A 27311-nucleotide genomic window follows, 5' to 3' on the forward strand; every position below is an offset into this window, starting at 1 on the left:
CTCTCTACGTAGTCCCAGATCTTTGGGGAAACGGTGAAAAGCTTGTCCTCCGTTCGATTTTTTCCTGTGTGATGAAGTGCATTGGGGAACACAACAGTGAGGCGCGATTGCATCGCGTTGCGAAAACTCCCGGAAGTGGTAGGTGTACCCCTCAGGCCCCTTCGAACGTTCGAGGCGAATAAGGCGAATAATGAGTGATGTTGCAAATGAAATACACCGCGGTGTTAAGATGAACCCTCTCTCAGACGCGGCCATCAACATCAACCGCTGCAGACGAAGCTCCACACAGCCACGTGGTGCCGTGAGTTACCATACAAGTAGTAACATATAGGTTTTCATATGGTTGAGCGTTATGGAATAGGCCTACTATACTATTAAATAAATAAAAATATATGCGTTCAATTGTGTAGATTTGAATGTTTTTATTTAAATATAACTTATTAATGAAACCTCCACACATCATAAGCATTCCCAACAATAACAACTTTAACATTCAAGACTTTTTGAATGGGATGTCAAAAAATATTTCAATCAACAAGTTATGTTTGCCTTCCATTAAAAAAAAAAAAAAAAATGAGACCGGCAAGAACGAGAAATAAAAATGAAACATTTGACTTATCACATTCAGGACTAAAAGTAAAATAATACCCAAATACAACCAGTTAGGAAAAAGCACAACTTGTTGACATGTAGCTTATATAAATCCCACAAATCCACTCAGCTATGCAAGAAATGTGTTCTAATACTTTAAATGGGGATTTCATTAATAACAATATCTTCTGTGCCATTAAAATTATGCTGAATTATTATGATACGACTTCTTACTATGCTATTAATTACGACCATCCTGTATTCAAACATTCCCTGATGTATCCATAGTTGTGACAATAATTCCCTTAACTTCAAGAAAACAAAAGAGATGTCCGATCCAGAACATACAGACATAACCACAGAGAGAAGAACACAGAAAGAAGCTTCCTACATTTCTGTATCCCAGATAAGTGTGTAAGCACAGGTGAGATGGACGAGCATAGGAACAGGACAAAGCAAGACATTTAGCAGCTCTTTAAGAGCAACCACCATTTGTTGTTTTCTTTTCTGCTCTCGCTAACGACGTACGGCGAATATTGCAGCGCTTGTCGCTTCCCCTTTAGGACTTCACAAGCTTTACTTCCTAGGCTCCGCCCAGTTGCTCAGAGAGCATGACAGGGATAGTTAACTCTCCATGGGATCCAAGAATTCTTCTTCTGTGATGGCTTCCAGCCTCTTCAGGACACCGTCGCTGCTGGCAGCCGGGTAGTCTGCTATTGGCTGGCTCCGTGCAGGGCCCTGGGCAGAGGGGCCCTGGAAGGAGCAGCACAGGGTCTGGAAGAAGGGCACCAGATGGGTGATGGAGGGCAGGGAGCGCTGGCGGAGGAGAGGGAACTCCAACGGTTCTGTGCACGATTCCTCCACCAGCCCATTGGACACCTGAAACGACAACAACAGAGTTAGGGTTTTTGTTTTTCGTTTCGCACCTTAAATGAAGCTCAGCGGGTGTTTTCTGTGAGCTCACCCCATGTCGAAGCTGCATCCCCTCCAGTATTCTAAGAACGTGCGGTTTGCATTCCTGCTCTCCCTCGAGGAGTGCGTTCTCCGGCCCACTGTAGCGGTCCACGTCCACCTCAGGGACGAAGGCCCAGCGATACCTGTGTGCAGATGTTTGTTACCGGCACGTCACACGCTCACTCGGTCAAACGAAACATTCAGACTTTGGGTCTCAAATATAAGAATTGACGACCGCAGCAAGATTCTCGTCGTTGGATGAACCTGCCTGTGGCTCTTACATTTGGAACAGGGGCATCTTATCTGGAGGGAAAGCAAGCGACGTATCCAGGAACTTGCAGGCGGACAGATACATGTCCAGCTCCTGCTGGGGAATGTTCAGTGGACTGTTCCGGGCCAGGGCTCCACGCACCACCTTGGAAAGTCTGGGGGGGGGGGGGGAACAGACATTCATTTGAATGTATATCGAGATATGTTTAATTTAAAAACTAGGTCTTTATCAATGGAATAAGAGAACGACACTGTTACGTACTTGGAGACCTCATTGTCTGACTGCAGGGCTTTATGTAGACGGGTAAATATTCGGATCTGAAAAGAAATGGAAAACAAAAACGTGAGGCTTTTGTGTTTGCGTAACTTCATGGAGAACCTAGAGATAATGCTTTGGATCGGCAGACCCATGTCAGCCTCTTACCAGCTCCGTGACCATGATGGGCCAGAGGGAGGTGAGGTGCTGCGGGGAGATGCGCAGCAGGAGAACACGGAACATCAGGAAGGTCTGGGTGGAGACGGCCGGGGTCTGAGCCACGCGTAAAGACTCACTCAGCCGCTCTGCGGGGGAATCGGTGACATGTGTTAAGATAAGGGTCTTCTAAGGGCCACGCGTAAAGACTCACTCAGCCGCTCTGAGGGGAAAATCGGTGACATGTGTTAAGATAAGGGTCTTCTAAGGGCCACGCGTAAAGACTCACTCAGCCACTCTGCGGGGGAATCGGTGACATGTGTTAAGATAAGGGTCTTTAAGGACCACGCGTAAAGACTCACTCAGCCGCTCTGAGGGGGAATTGGTGACATGTGTTAAGATAAGGGTCTTTAAGGACCACACGTAAAGACTCACTCAGCCGCTCTGAGGGGGAATCGGTGACAAGTGTTAAGATAAGGGTCTTCTAAGGGTCACGCGTAAAGACTCACTCAGCCGCTCTGAGGGGGAATCGGTGACATGTGTTAAGATAAGGGTCTTCTAAGGGCCACGTGTAAAGACTCACTCAGCCGCTCTGCGGGGGAATCGGTGACATGTGTTAAGATAAGGGTCTTCTAAGGGCCACGCGTAAAGACTCACTCAGCCGCTCTGAGGGGGAATCAGTAACATGTGTTAAGGGTCTTCTAAGGGCCACGCGTAAAGACTCACTCAGCCGCTCTGCGGGGGAATCGGTGACATGTGTTAAGATAAGGGTCTTCTGAGGGCCACGCGTAAAGACTCACTCAGCCGCTCTGAGGGGAAAATCGGTGACATGTGTTAAGATAAGGGTCTTCTAAGGGCCACGCGTAAAGACTCACTCAGCCGCTCTGCGGGGGAATCGGTGACATATGTTAAGATAAGGGTCTTCTAAGGGCCACGCGTAAAGACTCACTCAGATGCTCTGCGGGGGAATCCGTGACATGTGTTAAGATAAGGGTCTTTAAGGACCACGCGTAAAGACTCACTCAGCCGCTCTGAGGGGGAATCGGTGACATGTGTTAAGATAAGGGTCTTCTAAGGGCCACGCGTAAAGACTCACTCAGCCGCTCTGTGGGGGAATCGGTGACATGTGTTAAGATAAGGGTCTTCTAAGGGCCACGCGTAAAGACTCAGCCGCTCTGCGGGGGAATCGGTGACATGTGTTAAGATAAGGGTCTTCTAAGGGCCATGCGTAAAGACTCACTCAGCCGCTCTGCGGGGGAATCGGTGACATGTGTTAAGATAAGGGTCTTCTAAGGGCCACGCGTAAAGACTCACTCAGCCGCTCTGCGGGGGAATCGGTGACATGTGTTAAGGTAAGGGTCTTCTAAGGGCCACGCGTAAAGACTCACTCAGCCGCTCTGCGGGGGAATCGGTGACATGTGTTAAGATAAGGGTCTTCTAAGGGCCATGCGTAAAGACTCACTCAGCCGCTCTGCGGGGGAATCGGTGACATGTGTTTAGATAAGGGTCTATAAGTGACAATTAGTAGGGTCTAAGTTCACACACTTACAGATCCCCGTCCCCGGCAACACGATCGGTCATAACTAATATGAAGCTCAAGAAAGCAAAACGCCCCATTCACCCGGATTAAAGCTACTCTGCTTGATTTGTGACACTAGAACATAACACATGCATACCTTGAATTAAGGGCAGAAAGAGATGGTACTGGTCCACTTCTCCGCTGAACATCGCGAAAGCCTGTCGTTTCAGCAACATGGGCTTCTGCTCAGCACTGGGAAACAGTTTCAGAGAGCTGCTCTGCATGCCTAGAAACCAGTCAACAAGGAGGAATACAAGCTTCAAACAAGAAGAAACTCTAGAACACGCTCCCCACACACGAGACGAGGTGCTGTGCAGCTCAACGGGGCTCCCCCAACCGTGTACTCACTCATGAGGTCCTTGAACATGGTCTTCTCGTGGGTCAGTAGGTGGTCAATGATGGACCTCCAGCTGGGGAAGAACCCAATGAAGTTAGACGAGGGTCTTAACCGTAGCAGTTCCTGCTGTAAAATCAAATGGACTTATGGACTCACTGAAGAGCGCAGGACGCCTCCATGGTGAAGAACAGCGGGTCCATGAACAGCTCAAAGGCCTCCTTCCTCCAAGCCCGCTTGGTGTAGGCATACCCGCTGAGGCTGCTCAGCAGCTGGGCACCGGCTCCAAAACTGGGCATGTTGTAGGCACTGACACAGAGAAGATCACGATGACCACGATGACCATGATGAACCTGATGCAGGTCCGCAGTATGGCCCGACGCCACGGAGCGGTCGACTTAACTTAAACTATTTCATCCTTGGGCAGACACTTCTGGTGCTTTTTTAGGTTCTTACGGGTAGACGGATATAACCTTTCCACTGGGAGCTCAAACACCCCTACTCGCCAACCTTAAAGAATCAAGAGTTTTGCCAAGTGGACAGTCAAACACGGGGCAGTCCCGAGCAAGGATATCATTTTGGACATCTAAGTACAGTCAAACCGTGATATAACACTTTTCAACATACCGCAAATTCAGATATAATGCGACGCGCCGGGGAATATAATGCAACGCTCGCTCCTGGGTATACCGCGGTCATCGTTTGTGGACCCCAATGATGTGTTATATTGTGGTTTAAGTGGTTTAAGTGTCATAGGCATAAAGCGAAAATCGAAACAAGGTACCCAATTAGAATGCACTTTTACAGCCACCTAGAGTGTCTGTGAAGGTGTGTGCAGAAGCGGCTACCTGTGGTTCTTCAGGTACGGGAAAACATAGTACATGATCCTCGTGATCAGGGGGACCGCCTTCTCCTTCTCATCGCTGCGGTACACCATGTCCAGAAGAGGGGCCAGGATCTACAGGAAGTGAACAGTGGTGAACAGTACGCACAGACACACACACCTACACACAGACACACACGCACCCGGAAACACACAGACACAGACACACACACCGACGCACACCTACACACAGACACACACACACACACCCGGAAACACACACAGACACCTACGCGCACACAGACACACACACAGACACACACACCTACACAGACACAGACAGAAACACAGACGAACACCTACACACAGACACACACACCTAAACAGACACAGACAGAAACACACAGACACCTACGCACACACAGACACACACACACAGACAGCTACGCGGACATACCCTTAGTGAAACCTACCTCAGCCAGGAGTGCGAGGGCCTGGACGCTGTAGACAGACGGGGCTGAGGCAGAGACCATAGTACTGGCCTGGGACCCCACACCTGAAGAAGGAGACACACAGCAGGTTCACATCACCAGTCGAGGCGACATAGACCTGGATAACACAAAGATAGGATCCATATTGCTGTGCCACAGAGAACATGGCTCCTTGACTTATGTTACGAGAAGTTGAACCTGACATAGGTCGTCTGGGCTGTGGTCAGGCAAATTCGTATCTACGTTAAATCTAGGTCTGATGTTCTGCCAAGTCTCCGGAGGTCACGAGATGTGAAGTCCCGTTTAACTGTGATTCCGTGATTTAACTACCAACCGAGTAAGTCCACTTCGGCATCTGGGTCATCGGGTTCGGCGGACTCCTCGAGCTCGGGACAAATTTGCGGTTGGTTTTTGACCTCCAGGTTGCGGCTCAGCCAGCTGGTCTGTTCCAGGGACGAGCCTGCGACACCCCCCACCGCCTCGAGGACCCGCTGAGTGACCTCCTACAAGGTGAGCACAGGGCGAATACTACAAGGTGAGAACACAGATGTTCACTGCATTCATTTGTGCGATTATGTGTAAAAAATCTGTGCGACTTTAAGAAGACGGCCCGATTCAGATCCAATCTGCGAGTCTCTGCGGGAACGCCAGTTCAACTGTCCATTTGGCTGGGGGTCGTCACTATATTTGATTGTATTTTCGCTCCGTTAATTCGTCAACTATTAATGTTTTTTAATAAATTGTTTGTGCTGCCATCTCTGGCTACGTGTTGTGCAATGTCCCAGGGAAGCCGGCGCATGTCGTGTACCTGACGTCGTACCTGGAGGTCTCTACTGTCTTTCTTGTTGTCCAGGTTGGGGAGCCGGTTCACAAAGTCATCAAGGATGCTGTGAAGAGACGGAAAAGGAAACCTTTGGATTCATTACATGCACCCGTTCACCTTAAGCGCATTTATATAGGTTTTTACCACAGCGCTGTCAAATACTTGATCCTGATTGGTCAAAAACATGTCAAGGGTGTGCATTCTTTTTCAATAACAGGACACTCTGCCTTTAAACAGTTCGGAATTACTGCGCTGCGAATCCAGCATGAAAACTAACCGCGTGGTATTGAGCTACAGCAGAGCTAACAGCATGTTTCCGCACGGTAGTGAGCTATAGAAGAGCTAACAGCGGGTTACCACTCGGTAGTGAGCTATAGCAGAGCTAACAGCGGCTAACTGCGTGGTAGTGAGCTATAGCAGAGCCAACAGCGGGTAACCGCTCAGTAGTGAGCTATAGCAGAGCTAACAGTGGGTAACCGCTCAGTAGTGAGCTATAGCAGAGCTAACAGCGGGTAACCGCATGGTAGTGAGCTATAGCAGAGCTAAGCGGAGGGGAGACGGACCCGAGCAGCAGGAAGTGACCGGGGGGAGCCAGGTTGAGCTGGACGGACTCGCGCAGGAGGCTGAGCAGAGGAGCGACGTTCTCCTGGAGGGTCTGAGGAGATAGGCTGGAGACAGGAACAGGAGAGGTGGAGGTGAAAGGTTAATCCTACACGTTACAGTGATTCTTGAGGTGTGAATGAACTTCAAATGATTGTTCTCACCTCAGGACGTAGGCGTAGCTGAACTCTAGCATGGGGATGTCCACCAGGGTGCTCTTCTGATGGGGGAGCCAAACAAAGATAGATCAGGGATCTGTACGCTTTCAGTCTGTGTATCTATACCTGTTCTGCTTTGATCTGGTGTGTGTGTGTGTGTGTGTATCTATACCTGTTCTGCTTTGATCTGGTGTGTGTGTGTGTGTGTGTGTGTGTGTGTGTGTGTGTGTGTGTGTGTGTGTGTGTGTGTGTGTGTGTGTGTGTGTGTGTGTGCGTGCGTGCGTGCGTGCGTGCGTGCGTGCGTGCGTGCGTGCGTGCGTGCGTGCGTGCGTGCGTGCGTGCGTGCGTGCGTGCGTGCGTGCGTGCGTGCGTGCGTGCGTGCGTGCGTGCGTGCGTGCGTGCGTGCGTGCGTGCGTGCGTGCGTGCGTGCGTGCGTGCGTGCGTGCGTGCGTGCGTGCGTGCGTGCGTGCGTGCGTGCGTGCGTGCGTGCGTGCGTGCGTGCGTGCGTGCGTGCGTGCGTGCGTGCGTGCGTGCGTGCGTGCGTATCTATACCTGTTCTGCCTTGATCTGGTGTGGTTTCTTCACCACCTCCTTCACCAGGTGCAGGATGCTCTCCGGCCGCATGGAGCTCAGCGATTTCACCAGATCCACGACGATCAGACGAGACTCGCTGAGCACGGGCAGAACCTGGGGGCAGAGAGCTCCAGTGAGGTGTAGTCACTATCCTGACCCACAGACAGAGGCTTTACTACCAGTGACAGCACGGCTCCTTTGGTCTACACAGGAACATTTTGAGGGGGCAGGAACTATCCATATTTGGCACAATGAGGGCGGAACTTGAACACATAGTAGCCTATGGCGTACTATTTAATCCTTAATCACTTTTTAATAAATTTAAATTGCAAACCAGGACCTTGAAAATATATTTTACGAAGACAAACCAACCACTGTGTACCCAACTAAAGGAACAACTATTATAGGCTTCGTTAGAGAATACATTCCTTCTCATTGATTCTGCCATTGCCTACCGTGAGCCACCTAAAGGCCATTGGAGGAACTACATGCTAGTCTCTACCGTGAGCCATCTGGAGGCCGTTAGAGGAACTACATGCTCGTCTTTCTCATATACCACCTGAAGGCCGTTAGAGGAACTACATGCTAGTCTACCGCCTGGGCTTCACAAAGAGACGGTTCCTACCTTGTTCCTGTGTCTCCTCTTGGTCCTCTTGCTGAGCCACACCGAGCCAACAGACGCCATGATCTGGACCCCGTACTGGCCCGTCAGAGGGATCAGGAACTCCAGTATTCGTTGTCGCAGGATCTAGTATTTTAACACACAGAATTGACACAAGAAACACTGAACTCGTCCTTTGCGCCACGTGGGCCCAAAGGTAAACGCAACAGAGCGGCAGCGTGCAGGAGCCACGCACCTTGGTGCTTCTGAAGTACACGGAGGAGGCGGCGTGCCGGCTGCTCTGGGCCCCCTCCGAACCCCGGCCCACGTTCTCCTCCCGCTTCAGCGCCGCCCACAGCAGCGTCATGCTACTGAGCATGTGCGGCAGCCCCTCCAGCACAGCGCTGCGCGCATTACGCAGGTCGGCAGGATCACACGCCGTCAGGGACTGGAGGGAGGAAACGGTGGGGGGTTCAGAGGGGAAGCGAAGTATGTACAAAGTGACCCTTTGTTGCTAGGAAGATTGTTTGTGTTTTTGTTTTTCTATCTCCATCTGCAATTGCTTATTCATGAGTTTTTGTATATTTTCTGTCGATGTGGAAATGTATCTACGAAAAATAAGAAGAGCGAATCCTTTCACAGTGTACGCGTAAAAAGAGCCCTCATGGGCTGTGGGTGAGTGAGTGTGTGTCTCCGTACCCTGTGGTCCAGTAGACAGTGGTGTGTGATCGTGGTCAGGCCCTCCAGTAGAGTCATAGGATAGTCGGGAGCTATGTTCTCCTTCCTAGCGCTGAGGCTGACCGGAGAGAGAGGAAAACCTTAGTGAACAAACTAATCCATCAAAAAACATGGAGTGGAGTTACCTTTACCATTAATTGCAAGCAAGTCAGTGACAGGGATGGAGCAGAGGCGGGGCAAAGGCAGAATCCACACAACACCGAGCCCTGCGATGGCGCAGTGCTAATCGGCCTCAGTTCGTCCTGAGCCTGGGCGCTCACCTTTGGTTCACCTTCCCCCCGTCGTGCTCGTGCACCTTGACCAAGTCGTCCAGGTTGACGCAGATCTGGCTGATGATGGGCGCCAGGATGATGCCCAGCGAGCGGCCCAGGTAGGGCAGGGAGGAGCACAGCAGGGACACCCAGTGGGGGTGCATGGCGTAGCCGTACTGCGGCTGCAGGGCCCTGGCCGCCGCCGACACGAACATGCCCTGGGCCGTGATGGGCTGGTTCTGGACGTACTGCGCCGCCTTGATGGACTGCTGGAAGAGCACCGCCGTCTGCCACTCCCTGGCCAGCGGCGTGCTGGGCGCCGGGGAGTCGCGGGGCTCCTCCGGCTGCCCCGCCGGCCCCCCGGCCGGCGTGGCGGCGCCCCCCTGGGCGATGCTGTTCTCCAGGGTGATGAGGGCCTGGATGAGCTTGAGCAGCTCCACCTGCAGGGGGTACTGCTCCTGGCCGCCCCCGGCCCCCAGGTTCACCAGGCTCTCCTCGGACAGCCCGCCCTTCTCCCCCAGCATCTCGGCGCCGCTCCGCGCCGCCCTGTCGCCCCCCCGCTGGCTGACATACATGGAGGCGGACAGGGAGAGCAGCGCGTACTGCTGCACGCGGCACTCGGCCAGCAGCCGGCGGATGGACTCCAGCCGGGCGCCGTGGCCCCCCTGGGCTGCGCTGCCCAGCTGGTGGACCAGCCGCACCAGCACCTCCACGCTCTGCACCTGCACCTCGCGGTTGCCCTGCAGGTCGCGGGGGCCCAGGCTGAGGTAGGATGGGTAGTGGGAGCGCAGGAAGCGGAGGCACAGCGACATCAGCAGCTCCAGCAGCAGGGACGGGGGCGCGGACGGGGAGGAGGCGGGCGAGAGCAGGCGGCCGTAGAAGCCGCTGCCGTCCTGGGCCTGCTGGTGGCGCTGCAGGAGATTGGAGACCAGGTTGAGGTGCGAGGCCGAGCTGGCGTCCAGCGCGGCCAGGGAGAGGGCGTCCACCAGGGGGCGCTGGGCGCTGCTCCGGAGCAGGCTGGCCAGCAGGCCCAGGCCTTGGAGCAGGCGCTGCCAGCCGCCCGCCTCCGAGTAGAGCAGGGCGTGGCGGAACAGCGAGTCGATGGCCTCCCTCTTCTCGCGCTCCTGCTTCAGGAGGCGGGACCTGGCCATGGCCTCCAGCTCCTGGTCGTCCTCCTCTTCGCTTGACAGCGAGTCGGACACCTGCGTGTGCTCCGACTCCACCCGCCGCAGGCCGTAGCCCGCCCCCTCCTCCAGGCTGCTGCGGAACGGCCCGGAGCTGGAGCTGGAGTTCTCCACGGAGACCTGGGCGCCGCTGGTGTCGGCCGAGTCCGTGTGCTCGCTCTCCGGCTCCGCGTCCTCCTCCGTCGAGTCCTCCCCCGTCGCCACGCTCTCGCTGCGGGAGGCGGGCGAGGCCCCCGGGGCCCCGGTGGCCTCCGGGTCGCTCTCCAGCAGCTTCCACAGGGCCTCGCGGTCCACCAGGTCGGTGCGGCCCGGGCTAGCCTCCCCCGGGCCCGCGGAGCCCCTGGCGGCGCCGCGGCCTCTGGAGCTCAGCGCCTTCAGGTTCCCTTCAGAAACGCAAGCGAGGAACGCCTTTAGGGAACGGCGGAGGACTGTTCTAGACCACTGGAATAAGAGAACGCTTTTTCAGAGGGAACTAAACTAAGTTAAGGAGCGGTAAAAGAGAGGAGCTCTCACCTACGATTTCAACAAATATCAACAAATAAGCACGACTTAAAAAAAGTACTTTAGGCAAGATTTAAGATTTAATTGAATTTGATTGTAATTGGATAGAAAGGTCATAGTTTTCCGGCAGCTATTAGTGAGTGAAATGTCAAATGTATTAGATTTTAGACAGCTCCGGCAGATTTCTGACCATAGGGGCATCTCTTACGCGATTAGTTCGGGGAATCTATCGTGCCTTTCAATCACCGGTTCATGAAATTCAACCTTTCTCAATAGTGAAGACTTGTAGGGAGAGAGACCCCCATCCTTGTGCTCTCTTGTGCTCTCTCCCTCTTTCTACTCTGGGCTGGTACAATTCAATTCAATTTTATTTGTATAGCCCTTAATCACCATTACAGTCTCAAAGGGCTTAACAGGTCAAATATTGATGACACCCCCCTTTACCCAAGCCCCCACAAGGGCAAGAAAAAACTCCCTTGAAATTAGCAAGGAAGAAATCTTGAGAAGAAACGCATAGCAGGGGATCCCTTCTTCCAGGGATGGTAAGGAGTGCAATGGGTGCCATAATTGACATACAGGTAAAAACATGCACATCATGTTAAAATGGTGATGTGGTGCTGGCCGGTTGACCATGAGGAGAGTCAGCCCCTCTCCTGCGCGCCACACTGACCCGCCGTGAGGTTCTGCTTGACGTTCTGGATGGAGCAGCGCTGGGTGTTGGGGTGCAGGAGCAGCAGCAGGATGGGCTCCATGACCCGGATCACGTCGTTGAGGGACAGGGCCCGGACCAGCCAGCACTGGGCCGCGGCACTCACCGACCCGTCAGAACCGCCCAGGCTGTCCAACACCACGCACAGGGACCTGCGACACAACCCCGCCCGCCGGTTAGAACCTCGGGGGGGGGGGGGGTTGAGCGACCGCATGGATGGCAGTGACGCAACAGGAAATCATCGGTGACGATTTTGAAGCAACAGAGTCCCAGCGAAACATTTATTATCATGCAAAATCGAAGGCCTTCTTAAACGCTCATGAACATGACTACAATATTTGCTCATTGTTTGATGATCGTTTGACGGGGCGTCGAGCACAAACATCTATCACAAACAGCGAAAGCAGAACACCCGTGTCATTACCACCTGAAGCAGAGGAGAAACGGAACAAGTCGACTGGAACGAATCGACCGTGACGAGGCTTTAACTTCCTCCGCCGCGCGCCACAGTCACTCAGGGCCGGCCTACCTGTCAAACGAGCGGTTGAGGGACATGGTCCTGCTGCTCTGAATGTCCCGGGTCAGGTGCCACAGAATGGAGAAGCGATGGAGAGCCTCCAGCCTCACCGCCTGGGGGGGGGGGGGGGGCAAACACCAGACGCAGCCGCTGTCAGTTCAGACCCGAGGCCTGTTTGCTCTCCTCGCTGCACCAGTCAGACCAGTTCGCCCGTCCCAGTTTCATGGGGAACACACGACCTTGAGACGCGTTGGAGACTTTTTCAATACGTGGAAGCTAAATTCACATTTGCATTTGATTTTGCTGACGTGTTTATCCGAAGCGACTTAGAACCATTCATTCACCCATGCACACACCGACGGCGGTGTCGGCCACGCAGGGCGACAGCCAGCTCGTCGGGAGCAGTCAGGGTGAGGCGTCTCGCTCAGGGACTCGGCTAGGGGGAGCTAGGGGATCGAACTAGCAACCTACTAACCTTCCGGTTACCAGGCAACCCGTTCTACCATCGCTCCTGGTCGCTGTGGCCGCCTGAGGCCTTACCTTGTCTTTGTGCAGCAGCGCCTGGCAGATGATGTCCTCACAGATGGAGGCCGTCGGGGCCAGGCAGTGCAGCCGGTAGTACAGCTCCACGCACGAGATGTGCTGCTCCCTGCGCTCTGTGTCCAGCTGGCCCCAGAGCACCTGGGCCACCCGCTGGGGCCACAGGACGACAACAACAAAAACAACAACAACAACAATACAAGAATAACAACAATAAGCGAATGCAAAAAGAACAATGAGCTGTAGATTTCATTCAAAGTCAACAGCTTTTCATTCATAATGATGTGAATACAAAATGATATTCGGGAAAAAAGTAAAGGGTAAATATCCCAATTTGTATGTACAGATTTGGAGATTTATACCACAGCTTTGTGTGAATACTCGATCCTTATATGCTGATATCTGAGCTCTGGTCGGAACTTTGCGTGTGAGTGGAACAAACCATTCCGGGGCGGGAATGTATGACGGGGGCGGTGAGGCCACCGACACAAAGCTAGAGATGTTTACCCCCCGCATAAGTACGTTATTGTTATTTGGTTTATTCCATACGGGTTGATAATGGGAGAAACCGAAACGTGGGAGGGGAAAAAAACCATAACAGCTAAAAAGGAGGGGGAAGTTCCACCTGATAGAAGTTGGTTTCCTCCTCGATGCGTGCCAGCGTGGCGGGAAACACGGGCGGCACCGTGACCATCTGGAGACGTCCGCTCAGCGGGTTGGAGTTGCAGCTCTGGTAGCGCTTGTGTTTGTCCTGGATGACCAGTGCCAGGGACTGGGAGTGGTCGACCAGCTCCAGGAAGGACGCGATGGCTGTGTGCTGGACGCCGTAGTCTCGGCACGAGCAGCACAGGATCATCAGGGAGCGCAGCCACACGGGCAGACCCTCCTCCTGGTCTGTGGAGACGAGAGGAGGGCGGATGAGGATCTAGGGCTGAACGGTTAATCGAATGCAGACCAACATCGCGATTCAAAAATTATAATAATTACATTTGTTACTCTTCCTGACTTGAGATTTCTTTTTCTTTTACAATTCACTAAAGATGTTATAATATCAATTCATTCATCAATTCATCTCAACACAGGCCTGGCCTAAAGGAAAGATCAGTTTACATGTCGACTGCTTTCAATGTTGTGCTAGTCATACTATAGAATGATAATAATCGCATATAATTATTTCCCCAAATCGTTCAGCCCTATGAGGATCCTACTGTAGTTGTTTTCTTTGTAATGTGCGCTCAGGCCACCACCACTGGATGCATAACGATGACACAAATAGCTGTACAGTATGTGCATGATCATAAAAAGGCATTGGGCGGTTCCAGCGCCGCGTTGACATCTCCTTCATCCCTCAGCGGGGCCTGAGCTCACCTGGCTGGAGGAACATCTGGGAGTAGAGCGCCTGGGTCTCGCCCTCGCTCAGGTACACCGGGAAGGTGGTGCTTTCCAACAGCAGGTGGCAGGCGGCCGCGAAGGCCTGCCGGCAGGACTCGGAGATCTCCGAGCGGCTTCGCGGCATGAAGCCGTCCGCCCAGGCCGAGCCCCCCGCCACCGCCTTCTGCCCGCCGGAGCTCAGGATGATCTGCGCGGCCTTCTGGCCTGAAGAGGCGTCAGCTGGAGCTAGGTCTGGCTGCAGCACCTCCTCCTCCTCCTCCTCCTCCTGCTGCTCTGGGACATCCTCCACCTGGACCAGCAGAGATCTGGACGTAGCGCGCAGGCAGAGGGGCGTCAGGACTAAACCACAATGATGTACCTCGGGGGTGGTAGGCCGCCTTGGCTTCGCCTCGGCCACATCCACGCCCCCTTCATTCATTTCCATTTACGGGACGGCCCCGTCGTCGTTTGATCCACCAATCCCACGGCTACAAGCATTTCACCAATAACGTTAGTGGAATCAATCAATTTAAAATCGGTGGGAATTTAAATATTTGAGGTATTGTTTCATTGAAAGGTTCCAGTTGGCCCCAGAGGCTGAGGGCAAAGCTCCGCTGGGGCCTGGCTGGACACGCTTCGATCCAGCTGATCTACAGGGCATGCTGTTCATGCTTCGTCACCTGGTGGTGATGAAGGCCAGGATGTCGGTGAGGTGCTGGGTCATGGTGTCCACGCTGCCGCCCTTCCTCCACACGTCCTCGCCCTCCTTGCTCAGCCGGGTGCTCTCCGAGGCCGTGCCCGCTCTGAGCAGCTGCTGCTCGGACGGCGAGGCGCTGACGCCCAGCCCGCTGTCCTCCGAACGGAGCTGGGCCAGGACGCCTTCGCCTGGCTCCGCCTCTCCTTCCCCTGAACCACCGCTGGGCTCCGCCTCCTCCTCCTCCTCCTGGGCAACAACGCCCACCTCGGCGCTGCCGCTGCCCTGCCCCCCCTCCTTCTCCGCGCCCTGGGGGGGGGGATGGTTTGAAAAGAGACGATTTAACCTCGAAAAACAAAACAAGCGGTGAGCTTGACGATGGAGGTCTGTAGACTGGGTAGCCCCGCCCATTCTACCGGCGCTTTGAACTCGCCCCGCAGAAGGGTCTGGAGAACAGCGAAGGGTCTGGAGAACAGCGATAAGCTGGCTTCTCGCCCTTGGCGCGCTATTGGCTGGCTTAACACAATGACGACAGGGAAGCGACGGCAAGCGGCCAATCGCGAGTCACTCGAACTAGGCCCGTTGTTCACGCCTCTTGTGCTGAAGAAAATGGCAGCAGCCTCCCCAGACCAGCGTGCCAATCTATGAGTGAGCTTGGTCTGGCTATTGCCAGACCAAGCTCACTCATAGATTGGCACGCTGGCACGCTGGTACGCTGGTAGATGGCACTCATAGATTCCACCAAGCTCACTCAAAGATGGCACGCTGGTAGCCAGGCTAGGAGGTGTACTCACCTCAGCTGGTTCCCCGGTGAACTCCTGCGGCTGGGAGGCCGTCTCCAGAGCAGTGGCCTCGGCCTCCAGGTCCATGTAGGCCACGGGCATCTGGATCTTACCCAGGACCTTGAAGCAGGCTCGCAGGCCCTGGGTGAGATCCACCAGGCCCACGGCCGCCATGTTGGCGTGCAGGGCGGCCAGCATTTTACCCAGCATCTCAGGCAGGAACTGGGACTGGATGTCAGCGTGCAGCTCCTGGTGATGGGAACTCTTTGTTAGTAAGGAGAAATTCAGACGTCACTCCAGGAAAAACGAGACAAAATGATAGTGATAACAGTTTACAGTTAGAATGCAGATATTAGAGAGATGGGTCAAATCAAACTATGTAACCAGTTGTCTTTTCTTATGGTTATCGCCAAACATTAGACGGAAATGTCTTCAGGAGTCATGTTGAGTCATTACTTCTCAGAGATATTCTCTGTAAAAAGGTATGCGCGTGTGTGTGCGTGCGTGTATGTTTGCACACGTGCATGCCGTCGACATTTACCAGAGGCAGGACCTCTAGCAGGAACACGATGAGGGTGGACATCTCGGTGATGGTGGGAGCGGGGCGGCTGCCGTCCAGCTCAGGGGGTGGTGGTGCGTCGCTCTGCTGACTGCAGACAGAAGACACCTGATATGAGCCCCAGCGCTACGTTGGGATGCTAACACCAGGAGCGTTCATCTGGGATCCAGCCGTCTCACTAGGCTATGGCGGAACTTCTTGGGGGGAGACCGCTCATAGCCTGGGCCGGAAGGCAGCAAATGTTTCATTACGCAGATATTCTATCGGAATGAAAACCATTTGCGAGTGAACAGATTTCACAAAAGGATGCAATTAAGGGTATTTCTACAGCGGCTTCCAAACGGCTATGGGAACGTTTTTTTATTTTATTTAGTTTGCAGTCAATTATATGCATATAGATCCCCGCCTTCAGCAACAGGATTGGATTAACCAAAGACCAATCGATTTAATGTGAAAACGCCCCGTTCACTCCCAGCTGGGGACTACATTTGCAGCCTGATTTGTGTGACAAGCAGGAGACATGGGGGCCAAGACATGAGCGTACATCAGGAGACATGGGGGGGGGGGGGGGGGGGGGTACCTCAGCGAGCTGCAGAAGCAGCGGGTCATGTGGTCCCACAGGAACACGCTGTCCATGGAGCTGACCAGCAGGTTCACGGCCTTGATGATCTCTGACGCGTTCTTGTTCTCCTTCATTTTGCTGCCCCACAGAGACAGATCCCAACTCAGAACGGCTTCCTCACTTCAACCACCATTCACATCACTGAACGCTTCAGCTCAGTCAACCCTTCACATCACTCAACCATTCAGATCAGTCAACCCTTCACATCACTCAACCATTCAGATCACTGAACCCTTCACATCACTGAACGCGTCAGATCAGTCAACCCTTCACATCACTCAACCATTCAGATCACTGAACCCTTCACATCACTGAACGCTTCAGATCAGTCAACCCTTCACATCACTCAACCATTCAGATCAGTCAACCCTTCACATCACTCAACCATTCAGATCAGTCAACCCTTCACATCACTCAACCATTCAGATCAGTCAACCCTTCACATCACTCAACCATTCACATCACTCAACCATTCAGATCACTCAACCTTTCACGGTTCATGTCTTGATCATAGAGACCATCAACAGGATTTAAGTTGAGCGTTTTTGCTCTGTGAGTTTCATCAAATAGGCAACCATGTTACAACCAAAGCTCAGTCCCTCCCATCATCAACCCTCCCTTAATAACAAGAAACACACGCACGCACGTACGTACACAGTCGACGCACGCACCCCACCACCTCGGCTCACCTGGCCAACTGGTTTCCCGCCAGCCCTGAGCCGGAGAGGCTGTCCTCTCCAATCATCTCTCGGCAGTAGCTGTAGAAGGAGCGTACCACCTCCAACAGCAGACTGCTGATCACCACGGGGCCTGCACACCCAGGGAACAACGTCTCCCATCATGCTTAGCAGACATGGACGCAGGTGAAAATACAATAAAACTAACTTTCTTCATCTGCATTATGGTAAGGGTTGTGTGTATATTCTGTACACGTCATTATTTTATTCTACGCATACATTTTTTGCTCATGTCAATTATGTTCTTTGCCAGTGTTATGACAGACACTTTGCATCTACCATAAATGACATTGTTAAAGACAGTCACCACAGAAGTACATACAGGCACCACAACCGCATCGTCCACATTAATATGGATTGGAGCAAGGCAAGACCAAATTAAATCAAGTTTTAGATGAACTTTCCATGTGACCGTATAGAACCAATGTGGTTATTCCCCATCCTGACCTGACCCCGGCCACCCAATGAAAACCTCTCCTGGATCAGCCATCTTAGATGACACAGACTTTATTATTTATTATTTTAAAGGCCCCTCTAGGGACGGGCAGTTTCAACCAGTTGCTAATGACATGGTAATCCTTCTGGCACACAAGTAACAACGGACAAACAAACAGTTTCAAATTCAACAAAAACATGTAGAAATAAATATGCAAACATTGGCCCGAGGGAAAACCTTCAGACGAGGTCCCAAACCGTTCCCACGTAGGCCTGCTTTGCCTCTGAGCGATGCTTACATGTTCTATGTGTTGACCACTTAGTTAAAGTCACAGCCTTAAGTGGGTCGGGGGTGGCTATAGCCTTGGCTGGATTTGACTATGTACGGAGCTGTCTGTGTTGACCATAGTTCTGTTTACCTATCTCTGGTTTATCCAGTAGGCTGACGACCACACGAAAGGGCCGCAGGTAATTCATGAGGGTCTCAGGGTCGCTCTGGATGTCCTTCTGCTTCAAGATGTTCACCAGAGCCTGAAGGGAGACAGCCGACCAGACACTCAAGGGTCATCCCACACCCTCAGCACGCCCTCGCCGCCACAAAGACACCCAGATGCTGGGTCCACGCGGCTGAGCTTCACCCACCTGAATAAGAAGGTCTCTAGAGTGGAGCGTGAAGTATAGGTCTGCTTGGTCCTCGCTGCTGATTGGCTGGTTGGAGGACGAAGACGATGACCTGCCCCGCTTGGTGTCGGTGCCTGGGAACGACAGAGCATTATTCCCTCTTCCTACGCAGATGGAAAACCCTGTCCTGAGTGAGTGAGGGAGTGAATATGTTAGTGTGAGTGAGTGAGTGGGTGCCAGTGAATGTGTGAATAGGTTAGAGTGAGTGTGAATGAGTGAATATGTTAAAGTGTGAGTGAGTGAGTGGGTGTCAGTGAATGAGTGAATAGGTTAGTGATTGTGAATGAGTGAATATGTTAAAGTGTGAGTGAGTGAGTGGGTGGGTGTCAGTGAGTGAGTGAATATGTTCTAGTGAGTGAGTGAGTGTTAGTGTGTAAATATGTTACAGAGTGAATGAATTTGTTAGAGTGTTAGTGAGTGGTTGTCAGTGAGTGAGTGAATATGTTAGAGAGTGAGTGGGTGTCAGTGAGTGAGTGAATATGTTAGAGAGTGAGTGAGTGAGTGGGTGTCAGTGAGTGAGTGAATATGTTAAAGAGTGAGTGAGTGAGTGAGTGTCAGTGAGTGAGTGAATATGTTAGAGAGTGAGTGAGTGAGAGGGTGTCAGTGAGTGAGTGAATATGTTAGAGAGCGAGTGAGTGGGTGTCAGTGAGTGAGTGAATATGTTAGAGAGTGAGTGAGTGAGTGGGTGTCAGTGAGTGAGTGAATATGTTAGAGAGTGAGTGAGTGAGAGGGTGTCAGTGAGTGAGTGAATATGTTAGAGAGTGAGTGGGTGTCAGTGAGTGAGTGAATATGTTAGAGAGCGAGTGAGTGAGTGGGTGTCAGTGAGTGAGTGAATATGTTAGAGAGTGAGTGAGTGAGTGGGTGTCAGTGAGTGAGTGAATATGTTAGAGAGTGAGTGAGTGAGTGTCAGTGAGTGAGTGAATATGTTAGAGAGTGAGTGGGTGTCAGTGAGCGGGTGAATATGTTAGAGAGTGAGTGAGTGGGTGTCAGTGAGTGAGTGAATATGTTAGAGAGTGAGTGGGTGTCAGTGAGCGGGTGAATATGTTAGAGAGTGAGTGAGTGAGTGAGTGAGTGAGTGTCAGTGAGTGAGTGAATATGTTAGAGAGTGAGTGAGTGGGTGTCAGTGAGTGAGTGAATATGTTAGAGAGTGAGTGGGTGTCAGTGAGCGGGTGAATATGTCGGAGCGGGTGAGCAGCAGACCTAGGAGCCAGGCGTACAGACGGCGGTTGAGGGACATGTCTCTGCGCAGCAGGGTGAGCGTTGCCGCGGAGACCACGGCGACCATGTCCTCCCTGCTCATGGTGATGCTGCTCTTCTCTTTGTCCTGTCGACACAGCGGAGCAGAGGACAGTGAGCACGGCTCCATCACTCCGGCTCCACCCCCCAGCCCCGCGTTTAACGATCTGTCGGAATGGAACCGACTGGGAAACCCCGCCATCATCATCATCATCATCATCATCATCATCATCATCAATGGAAGGTGCTCCACTGAGCTTTAGCCCCGCCCAAACCAACAAAGCACCAAGGTCCGGCTCTCAACGTGAACGCTGGCCTCAACCCATCACCTCATCCAGAAATGTTAAAGGTGACATATTATACCACCAGATGTGAGTGTGATTAGCCGTTACAAGCCGTTTTGGAAATCTGCCTTTTCTGACATCACAAGTGGGCGTGTCCACCTGGATGTGTGCTGGATAGATCAGTCTACCAGCCTACCCAGTGGACTGTAGCAAACGCTGCTCATCTATCTGTCATACATCCAGGTGGACACGCCCACTTGTGATGTCAGAAGAGGCAGATTTTCAAAATGGCTTGTAACGGCTAATCACACTCACACCTGGTGGTACAATATGTCACCTTTAACATCCGTCTTTGTACAAATAGATGCAGATTCAATGCTGGTGTCTTCAACCTGGGGTGAAGACACACATGGAGGATGGAACAACCTCTGGAGAACTGAGAGGACAGGAACGGGAACGCGAGGCCCTGACTGAGACACGCTAAGAACACGCTAAAGAACAGACAGCTGCTGACCAGGCACTCGTCGAAGGGGAAGAAGTGCAGCAGGATCTCCAGCATGTTCCTCTGCACCAGGACGTTGGAGTCCTGCAGGGCCAGGCACACCGACTTCACCTGCAGACAGACGGACAGAGAAAGACGGGCAGAGACAGACGGACAAAGACAGACGGACACAAAGACACACAGTGTCAGCTCAGCAAACAGGACAGAAAGACCTTCATTGATCACAGAGGAAATGAGTCGGAACAGTTGCTCGGACTGATCCAGAAACCACAACACAGCAATATAATATAAACATAACATACGGCAAGAATATAAATATCAACTATCAAATATGCTTCTTACCACAAGAAGAGCAGAATAAAAAAGAAAGCTAATTTGCTACTTAAGGTACGTAAGTCACAAAGAAGAGCTTACTAATACAAAAACAGAATGAAACAGCTTCACCGGAGGATGGAATACACCACACACACACACACACACACACACACACACACACACACACACACACAGACAGACAGACAGACAGTAAGACACACACAAAGACAGACAGGCAGACAGACACAGGCAGACAGACAGACACACAGACAGACACAAAGATAGACAGACACACAGACAGACAGACAGACACAGACACAGACAGACACAAAGACAGACAGACAGACAGACACAGACAGACAGACACAAAGACAGACAGACAGACGCACACACACACACACAGACACACACACACGCACAGACAGACAGACACAAAGACAGACAGACAGACAGACAGACAGACAGACAGACAGACAGACAGACAGACAGACAGACAGACAGACAGACAGACAGACAGACAGACAGACAGACAGACAGACAGACAGACAGACAGACAGACACACACACACACACACACACACACACACACACACAAACACTCACCACAAGGCCATGGCTGTAGCCTAGCATGTAGCTCTGCTGCCGCGGCGCGGCCGCCCGGTCGAAGTGCGTGACGATGAAGAGCGAGGCGGGCAGCCTGACCAGAGGGCTGATCAGCACGCTGCCCCACAGTGCGCCGTAGAACACCTGCTGGCCCACCAGCAGGGACAGCCTCAGCAGCAGGGCGTCCGTCCTGCCAGAGACGAACCATCAGGACCACAGGGTCCCCAGTACACACCCACTGGGAACCATCAGGACCACAGGGTCCCCAGTACACACCCACTGGGAACCATCAGGACCACAGGGTCCCCAGTACACACCCACTGGGGAACAGTACACACCCACTGGGAACCATCAGGACCACAGGGTCCCCAGTACACACCCACTGGGGACCAGTACACACCCACTGGGAACCATCAGGACCACAGGGTCCCCCAGTACACACCCACTGGGAACCATCAGGACCACAGGGTCCCCAGTACACACCCACTGGGAACCATCAGGACCACAGGGTCCCCCAGTACACACCCACTGGGAACCATCAGGACCACAGGGTCCCCAGTACACACCCACTGGGAACCATCAGGACCACAGGGTCCCCAGTACACACCCACTGGGAACCATCAGGACCACAGGGTCCCCAGTACACACCCACTGGGGAACAGTACACACCCACTGGGAACCATCAGGACCACAGGGTCCCCCAGTACACACCCACTGGGAACCATCAGGACCACAGGGTCCCCAGTACACACCCACTGGGGAACAGTACACACCCACTGGGAACCATCAGGACCACAGGGTCTCCAGTACACACCCACTGGGAACCATCAGGACCACAGGGTCCCCAGTACACACCCACTGGGGACCAGTACACACCCACTGGGGACCAGTACACACCCACTGGGAACCATCAGGACCACAGGGTCCCCAGTACACACCCACTGGGAACCATCAGGACCACAGGGTCCCCAGTACACACCCACTGGGAACCATCAGGACCACAGGGTCCCCACCCACTGGGGTGTGTACTGTAAGGTAAACATCTCCCTCCTTTGATGTAAGGACAGTTGCATTGTGGGTAGGGGTGAAACTGTGTTCTGGGCTCACTCTGCTTGAGAAGAGACTGGTTTATGTATTAAATAGGTTATTTTCTACAACTATTGTGTGCTTTTTTTGCATTCAGAAGTCTCATCTGTCCCAGACGATATATCTCGTGAAGAAGGTCCAGTACAATTCCGAGGAAATAACTGTGAGTGTGAGATCATTGATAGTAATTACAGGGTTTATTTTATAATTTCAACATCTCAAACAAATTTGAGGAAGCAGTGAAGGGTGACATCCTCATTATTGTTTTGGGCGGTGCACCGCTAACGTTGAAAGATTAACAAATGAAAGAGAAGCGGATCGACGGAACGACAGCGCGAAGCGTTTCATGAACATGAACTACATGAACGCTGACGGGCAGACGGACGGGGAGGCGGACGGGTTACCTGTCAAAGACCTCCAGGCCCTCCTCCATGCCAGGGAGCAGCCCGGTGATGAAGGCCTGCAGGCTGGGCAGCAGAGCCCTCTGCAGGGGCAGGTAGTACCGCTCGTACAGCATCAGAAGGACGGGCTTCACCGCCATGGCGGCATGGCCCAGCAGCGGGAACAGCCCAGAGCTACGAACACAGAAACCACACACGTCATGTTCACCGGGCCTCCGGAACATCATCACTTCTTCTTTTGCTTTCTTGTTATTTTTCTTTACGAAAATGTCTTTGTCTCCCACAGGGTTAATTGCCTTTGTTGCCGATTAAAGGCATTATAAAATGTAATGTCTTATTAGTATTCATTTTATGAAAACGATGCACCTAGTGAGACATTAAAGCTAGGGTGGGCAACATATTTCTGAAGCATTTTGTTCATGTTCAAGCAATCAATTAATAAATGAAATGCTCTGATTATTCGGTATTCGTGGCTGTTGCAGGCCTGTAATAAGCCTGTCCAATCGTTTCAGTCGGCCCTAATGCAATGATTGGATGGCCGAGCTGTCTGTCTGTCTAGAAGGCTACCTGGGCGCCCTCATCCCTTCCTCGCATGAGTCTTCAACAAGGCCTACTCCAAACTACTGACTTTAACAATTTCTTCTTAAAGTAGGTAGTTTAAGAATTTAAGAATTTCTTCTTAAAACATTTCTTGCTCTGAGAAGAATGTTAAAACTACCATCAATAAAGACAAGCGATAACATTCTGACGCCCTTGCCTGTAGATGAAGAGATCCTTGGCCAGCCATTTGGTCCCGATGATCTTGAAGATGACCTCATAGGTCTCCAGGGCCTTGAGGTGCACCCCGCTGGGCAGGGCCGGGTGCAGGCACTGGGCCAGGCGCTTCCCGATGATCAGCCTCTTGGGCAGGAGGGAGTAGCGCAGGTTACTCTGCAGGGCCTGGAGCCAGCGACACCCCCCCCGGGGGAGAGAACACATCAGAGAGGCCTGTGGAACATGAACCAGACCTGGGCGCACCGTCGGTGAGGGGGTGGCCTGGTGATAATGCTGCTGTATGACATCATTAGCAAAAAATAAACACTTCTTCAAAACCCAAGAGAAGTGAAACCCCCTTCTGGACATGACCGAAAAACTAGGAATCTCCCGCTGCTCTGAAAGGAAACAGAATCATGTCTGAAAGCAGATTTAAAGTGGAAACATAGTCCAAGGCACCATCAGCCTCCTCCACGTACTCACTCAACCGTTAGCTTGAGCTGGGGACATACGGCGTGTAGCTTACGATGACAACATGTTAGGATCCTTGTCTTCTTCATTTTCAACAAAGGGATTCCCCGTACCTTGTTCAGCTTGCCCAGGGAGGAGATGAGGTCGGCCCATTCGCTGGACGACTCAAAGCTCCGCAGCGCCTTCTCGATGACCACCCCGTAACTACGGTAACGGTAGTCGTTCTGCAGGTCAGCCTCCTCGGGGTCCATGGTGACGGTGGTGCTGGTGGAGTCAGTGCCACGCCCTCATGCTCAGCCCACTGGCGCTCTGCAGAGGGGTTCACACACGCACCCGCGTTCAGGCCGAGGAGTGAGGCCTTCTGGGCCACGCACGCGTTTTGGAGAGACCCTGCGGAGCACCGCCTCTGCGCCAGTATTTGCCTTTCTGTAACCCGTTTAGTACATCTCTTCCCCCAAGGTTTGTCTGCAGCAAACAGAATTAGCCTACTGGTCCATTTCCCTGACACGAATCCCTATGGAAGGTGAACACGATTTCGCAATCATGGCTCACTCTGCCACTTTGCCATGCTGGCCAAACCCGGACCCTATCCTTCACTCTGAAGCGAGGAGACTTCCTCTGACATGAATTGATACAGAGACATGAACCCCGTACCCACCTCTCTGGAACGACAGGTCTGGAGACAGCCGCTACGGTGTGTAGACAGCCCGACCAAGAGGAGCACGCAAGACCGGATCTCAGAGCAGAAGCGGAACAAGAACCTATATGATATCTGGGGAGACCTCATGGGTGTAAAGGCCAGACAGGCTTACCAACGCTGGCCTGGCCCGCCCTGTCCCAGCCGGCGCTACACCAGCGTCTGTCTGGTAGGATACTAACAGGGCATGGGCGGGGTGTCGAGGGAGGGTAAGGGGGCAGGATTAGAGCAACAGGGACATCTGGACTCTATGCCACTGAGCCAGGCAGGTTGTAATCGCACCAAACCTCAAGGAGCCCCACTGCATGCACCCGGGCATCACAGTGTATAGGGCCCTGTAACTGGGCTAAAAGTGGATGATCCTGGAAGGCCGTGGTAGATTGATAACAATACTAATCATAATCGCAGGTGCACCAGGATAGAGATGATAAGTAAGTGGGGTTTGCTTTGTGTGTGTGTTCCTAATGAGAGGGCAAGGTGCAAGTTGAAAAGATATGGTAACACGGATATGTCCGCGGGTAATTGGCGACTGTGCGCTTAAAGGAAAGGCTTGAATAAACAACACCCCCCCCCCCCCCTGCCATTGTGGGCGGATCCTCTCCCACCTGACCGTTCCTCCCAACACGATATCGGTTCTAGTTTGGGAGAATACTGCATGCACCATGAGAAACGGCGTCCAAAAGTGCATCACGTTTTTCAATGTTGTTAGTACACCGCACTATTGATCGCAGAGTGCATTATGTAAGTCCCTAGTCACTGCGCACAGACAAGACGATTCCCCACACCAGGTAGGCCTACGGTTACACAGAATACACAATTAGGAGTGTGATCTGCATCCAATTGCGTAAATCGGGTTTCGAAGAGCAAGGGCTTTAAACATGTTCATAATTGTGACAGGTTTCATGTTTCAAAATACACACACCTTCAAAACAATGAACACATGTGTAGCTGTCACCACATTCTTGTCATACAATATGCTACTGAGAACATGCTTCTCTTAGGATGCAAGCATAAATGTATACATATATGTATATGATATGAAGTCATCGAGACATAAGAACTCACAGGGAACAGCAGTTCGCTATAGGATGCAATGACTCACCACCTCCTGCAAAAACAACCACAAGATCCTCTCGGCTCACTAGATTAAGGCTCGTCCGGGTCCTGGGGTACAGCGGTGCATCGTGTACCCTCCGAGGCCTGGGAAAGAAAGGCGTGCCTAGGTTATTGTTCCCAAAACACCTATCTCCATCCCTGGAGAAACATGGACAGCCTGAACGCAACGGGGTGGAATCGAACTCAGCTGATTCCGACCTGACGAGGAACAGCTCACTTCCTGAACTTCGAAGGGGTGCCGCTCCAAAGCTTGCATCACAGAATAATATAGATCTTCTAACCTTCTACATAAAGGTAAACTAGTATGTGAAATATTGTCCAGCTATGTATAGAAAATAAATAAATACTTAATTACGAGGAAAAAAAGAATGCACCTTGGTACGGGTTATGTTGGTCCCCATCTCTTTATTGGTATTGGTACAGTCCAGGATATGCGCTGTTTACAAACCTCTCACTTCGCTGTCAGATATTTGTGTATCACTGCGCCTGTGGCAGATGGCCGAACCGGCAACCCTCTGCACAACACCTTTATTATTATCAAATTTTAGAATTATAATATTATTATTTAATATTATTATATTCAGATATATTTTGAAAAATATAACATTTTCCTTAACATAAACGAACGTATAAATAATGCTCGTTGATCATGATGTAGCACTAAAACAGAAAACATAATTTCCTTGTTGGTCTGGGATTCGCTCTCGCTGATTGCTGATTAGACCGTCTAGCCGATGGACGGACCAATCAGACGCTGGCGTTGTTATAAGAGGCGGGTTATAATGCAATATAGGCGAAAGGCAAGGTCTGCCCATTCGAGCTAGATGAAATCAAATATAATTTTATAACTTGTAAAAAGTAAAGAGGTAAATGTCAGTAAAGGGGTGTCGTTGTTTGGACAGCTTTGGGAGGCATGCAGCATCAGGTTAAGCAGAAATCGATTTTAAAACAGCAAATTAAACACCAATATGTAATTTATATATATAGCTGCGTATCATTTTGAACGGATCTAAAGACGGGAGCTGTGTTCACTACCAAACACGGCAAGCGGGGAACCAATAGCTGAAAAGAAGAGTGAGGTGTGAGGTGCTGATGATAGCCCTGTCCTTGTTCATGTGGGAGGCAGGAAGGAGGGGAGAGCCAACTGCCAACAGACAGGAATTCAGCCAACACAACGTCATTGAAAGCCCCTTTAATGCTTCAACCACGGGCATGTTTATGTTCTGACATCACAAGACGGGTTGGAAATCAGGCTCATCAACCGCCCACTAAGTCAAACACTGTTGTTACTGAGTAACCTATATTACAACAGACTTC

The 27311-nt window shown here is 51.9% G+C and overlaps 1 protein-coding gene across 3 annotated transcripts; it reads right to left on the reverse strand.

Moving 5' to 3' along the window:
- Positions 1-456: 456 nt before the first annotated feature.
- dop1b (DOP1 leucine zipper like protein B) lies at positions 457-26159 on the reverse strand. Of its 3 annotated transcripts, none has more exons than XM_079731742.1 (38): positions 25981-26159; positions 24295-24490; positions 23715-23896; positions 22961-23131; positions 21471-21660; positions 20565-20663; positions 19731-19854; positions 18492-18604; positions 18269-18380; positions 17367-17487; positions 16636-16755; positions 16038-16146; positions 15509-15745; positions 14701-15023; positions 14018-14346; positions 13275-13543; positions 12650-12802; positions 12122-12222; positions 11554-11744; positions 9208-10765; positions 8909-9005; positions 8466-8657; positions 8234-8356; positions 7588-7722; positions 7042-7097; positions 6841-6945; positions 6275-6341; positions 5789-5957; positions 5437-5519; positions 4989-5098; positions 4300-4449; positions 4155-4216; positions 3904-4032; positions 2240-2376; positions 2078-2133; positions 1827-1970; positions 1556-1688; positions 457-1470 (listed from the first exon to the last, which is right to left on the reverse strand). In XM_079731742.1, the coding sequence occupies exons 2-38, from the start codon at positions 24430-24432 to the stop codon at positions 1216-1218; spliced, it is 6843 nt and encodes a 2280-aa protein (XP_079587868.1). In that variant the 5' UTR covers positions 24433-24490; positions 25981-26159; the 3' UTR covers positions 457-1215. The 3 variants fall into 3 exon arrangements, with proteins under 3 accessions (XP_079587868.1, XP_079587866.1, XP_079587867.1); XM_079731740.1 differs by having other exon boundaries at positions 6263-6341; XM_079731741.1 differs by lacking the exon at positions 25981-26159 and adding an exon at positions 24840-24943 and having other exon boundaries at positions 6263-6341.
- Between the last annotated feature and the right edge of the window lie 1152 nt (positions 26160-27311).

This window comes from Pollachius pollachius (assembly GCF_949987615.1).
Source record: "Pollachius pollachius genome assembly, chromosome: 3".
NCBI classification, from domain to species: domain Eukaryota; kingdom Metazoa; phylum Chordata; class Actinopteri; order Gadiformes; family Gadidae; genus Pollachius; species Pollachius pollachius.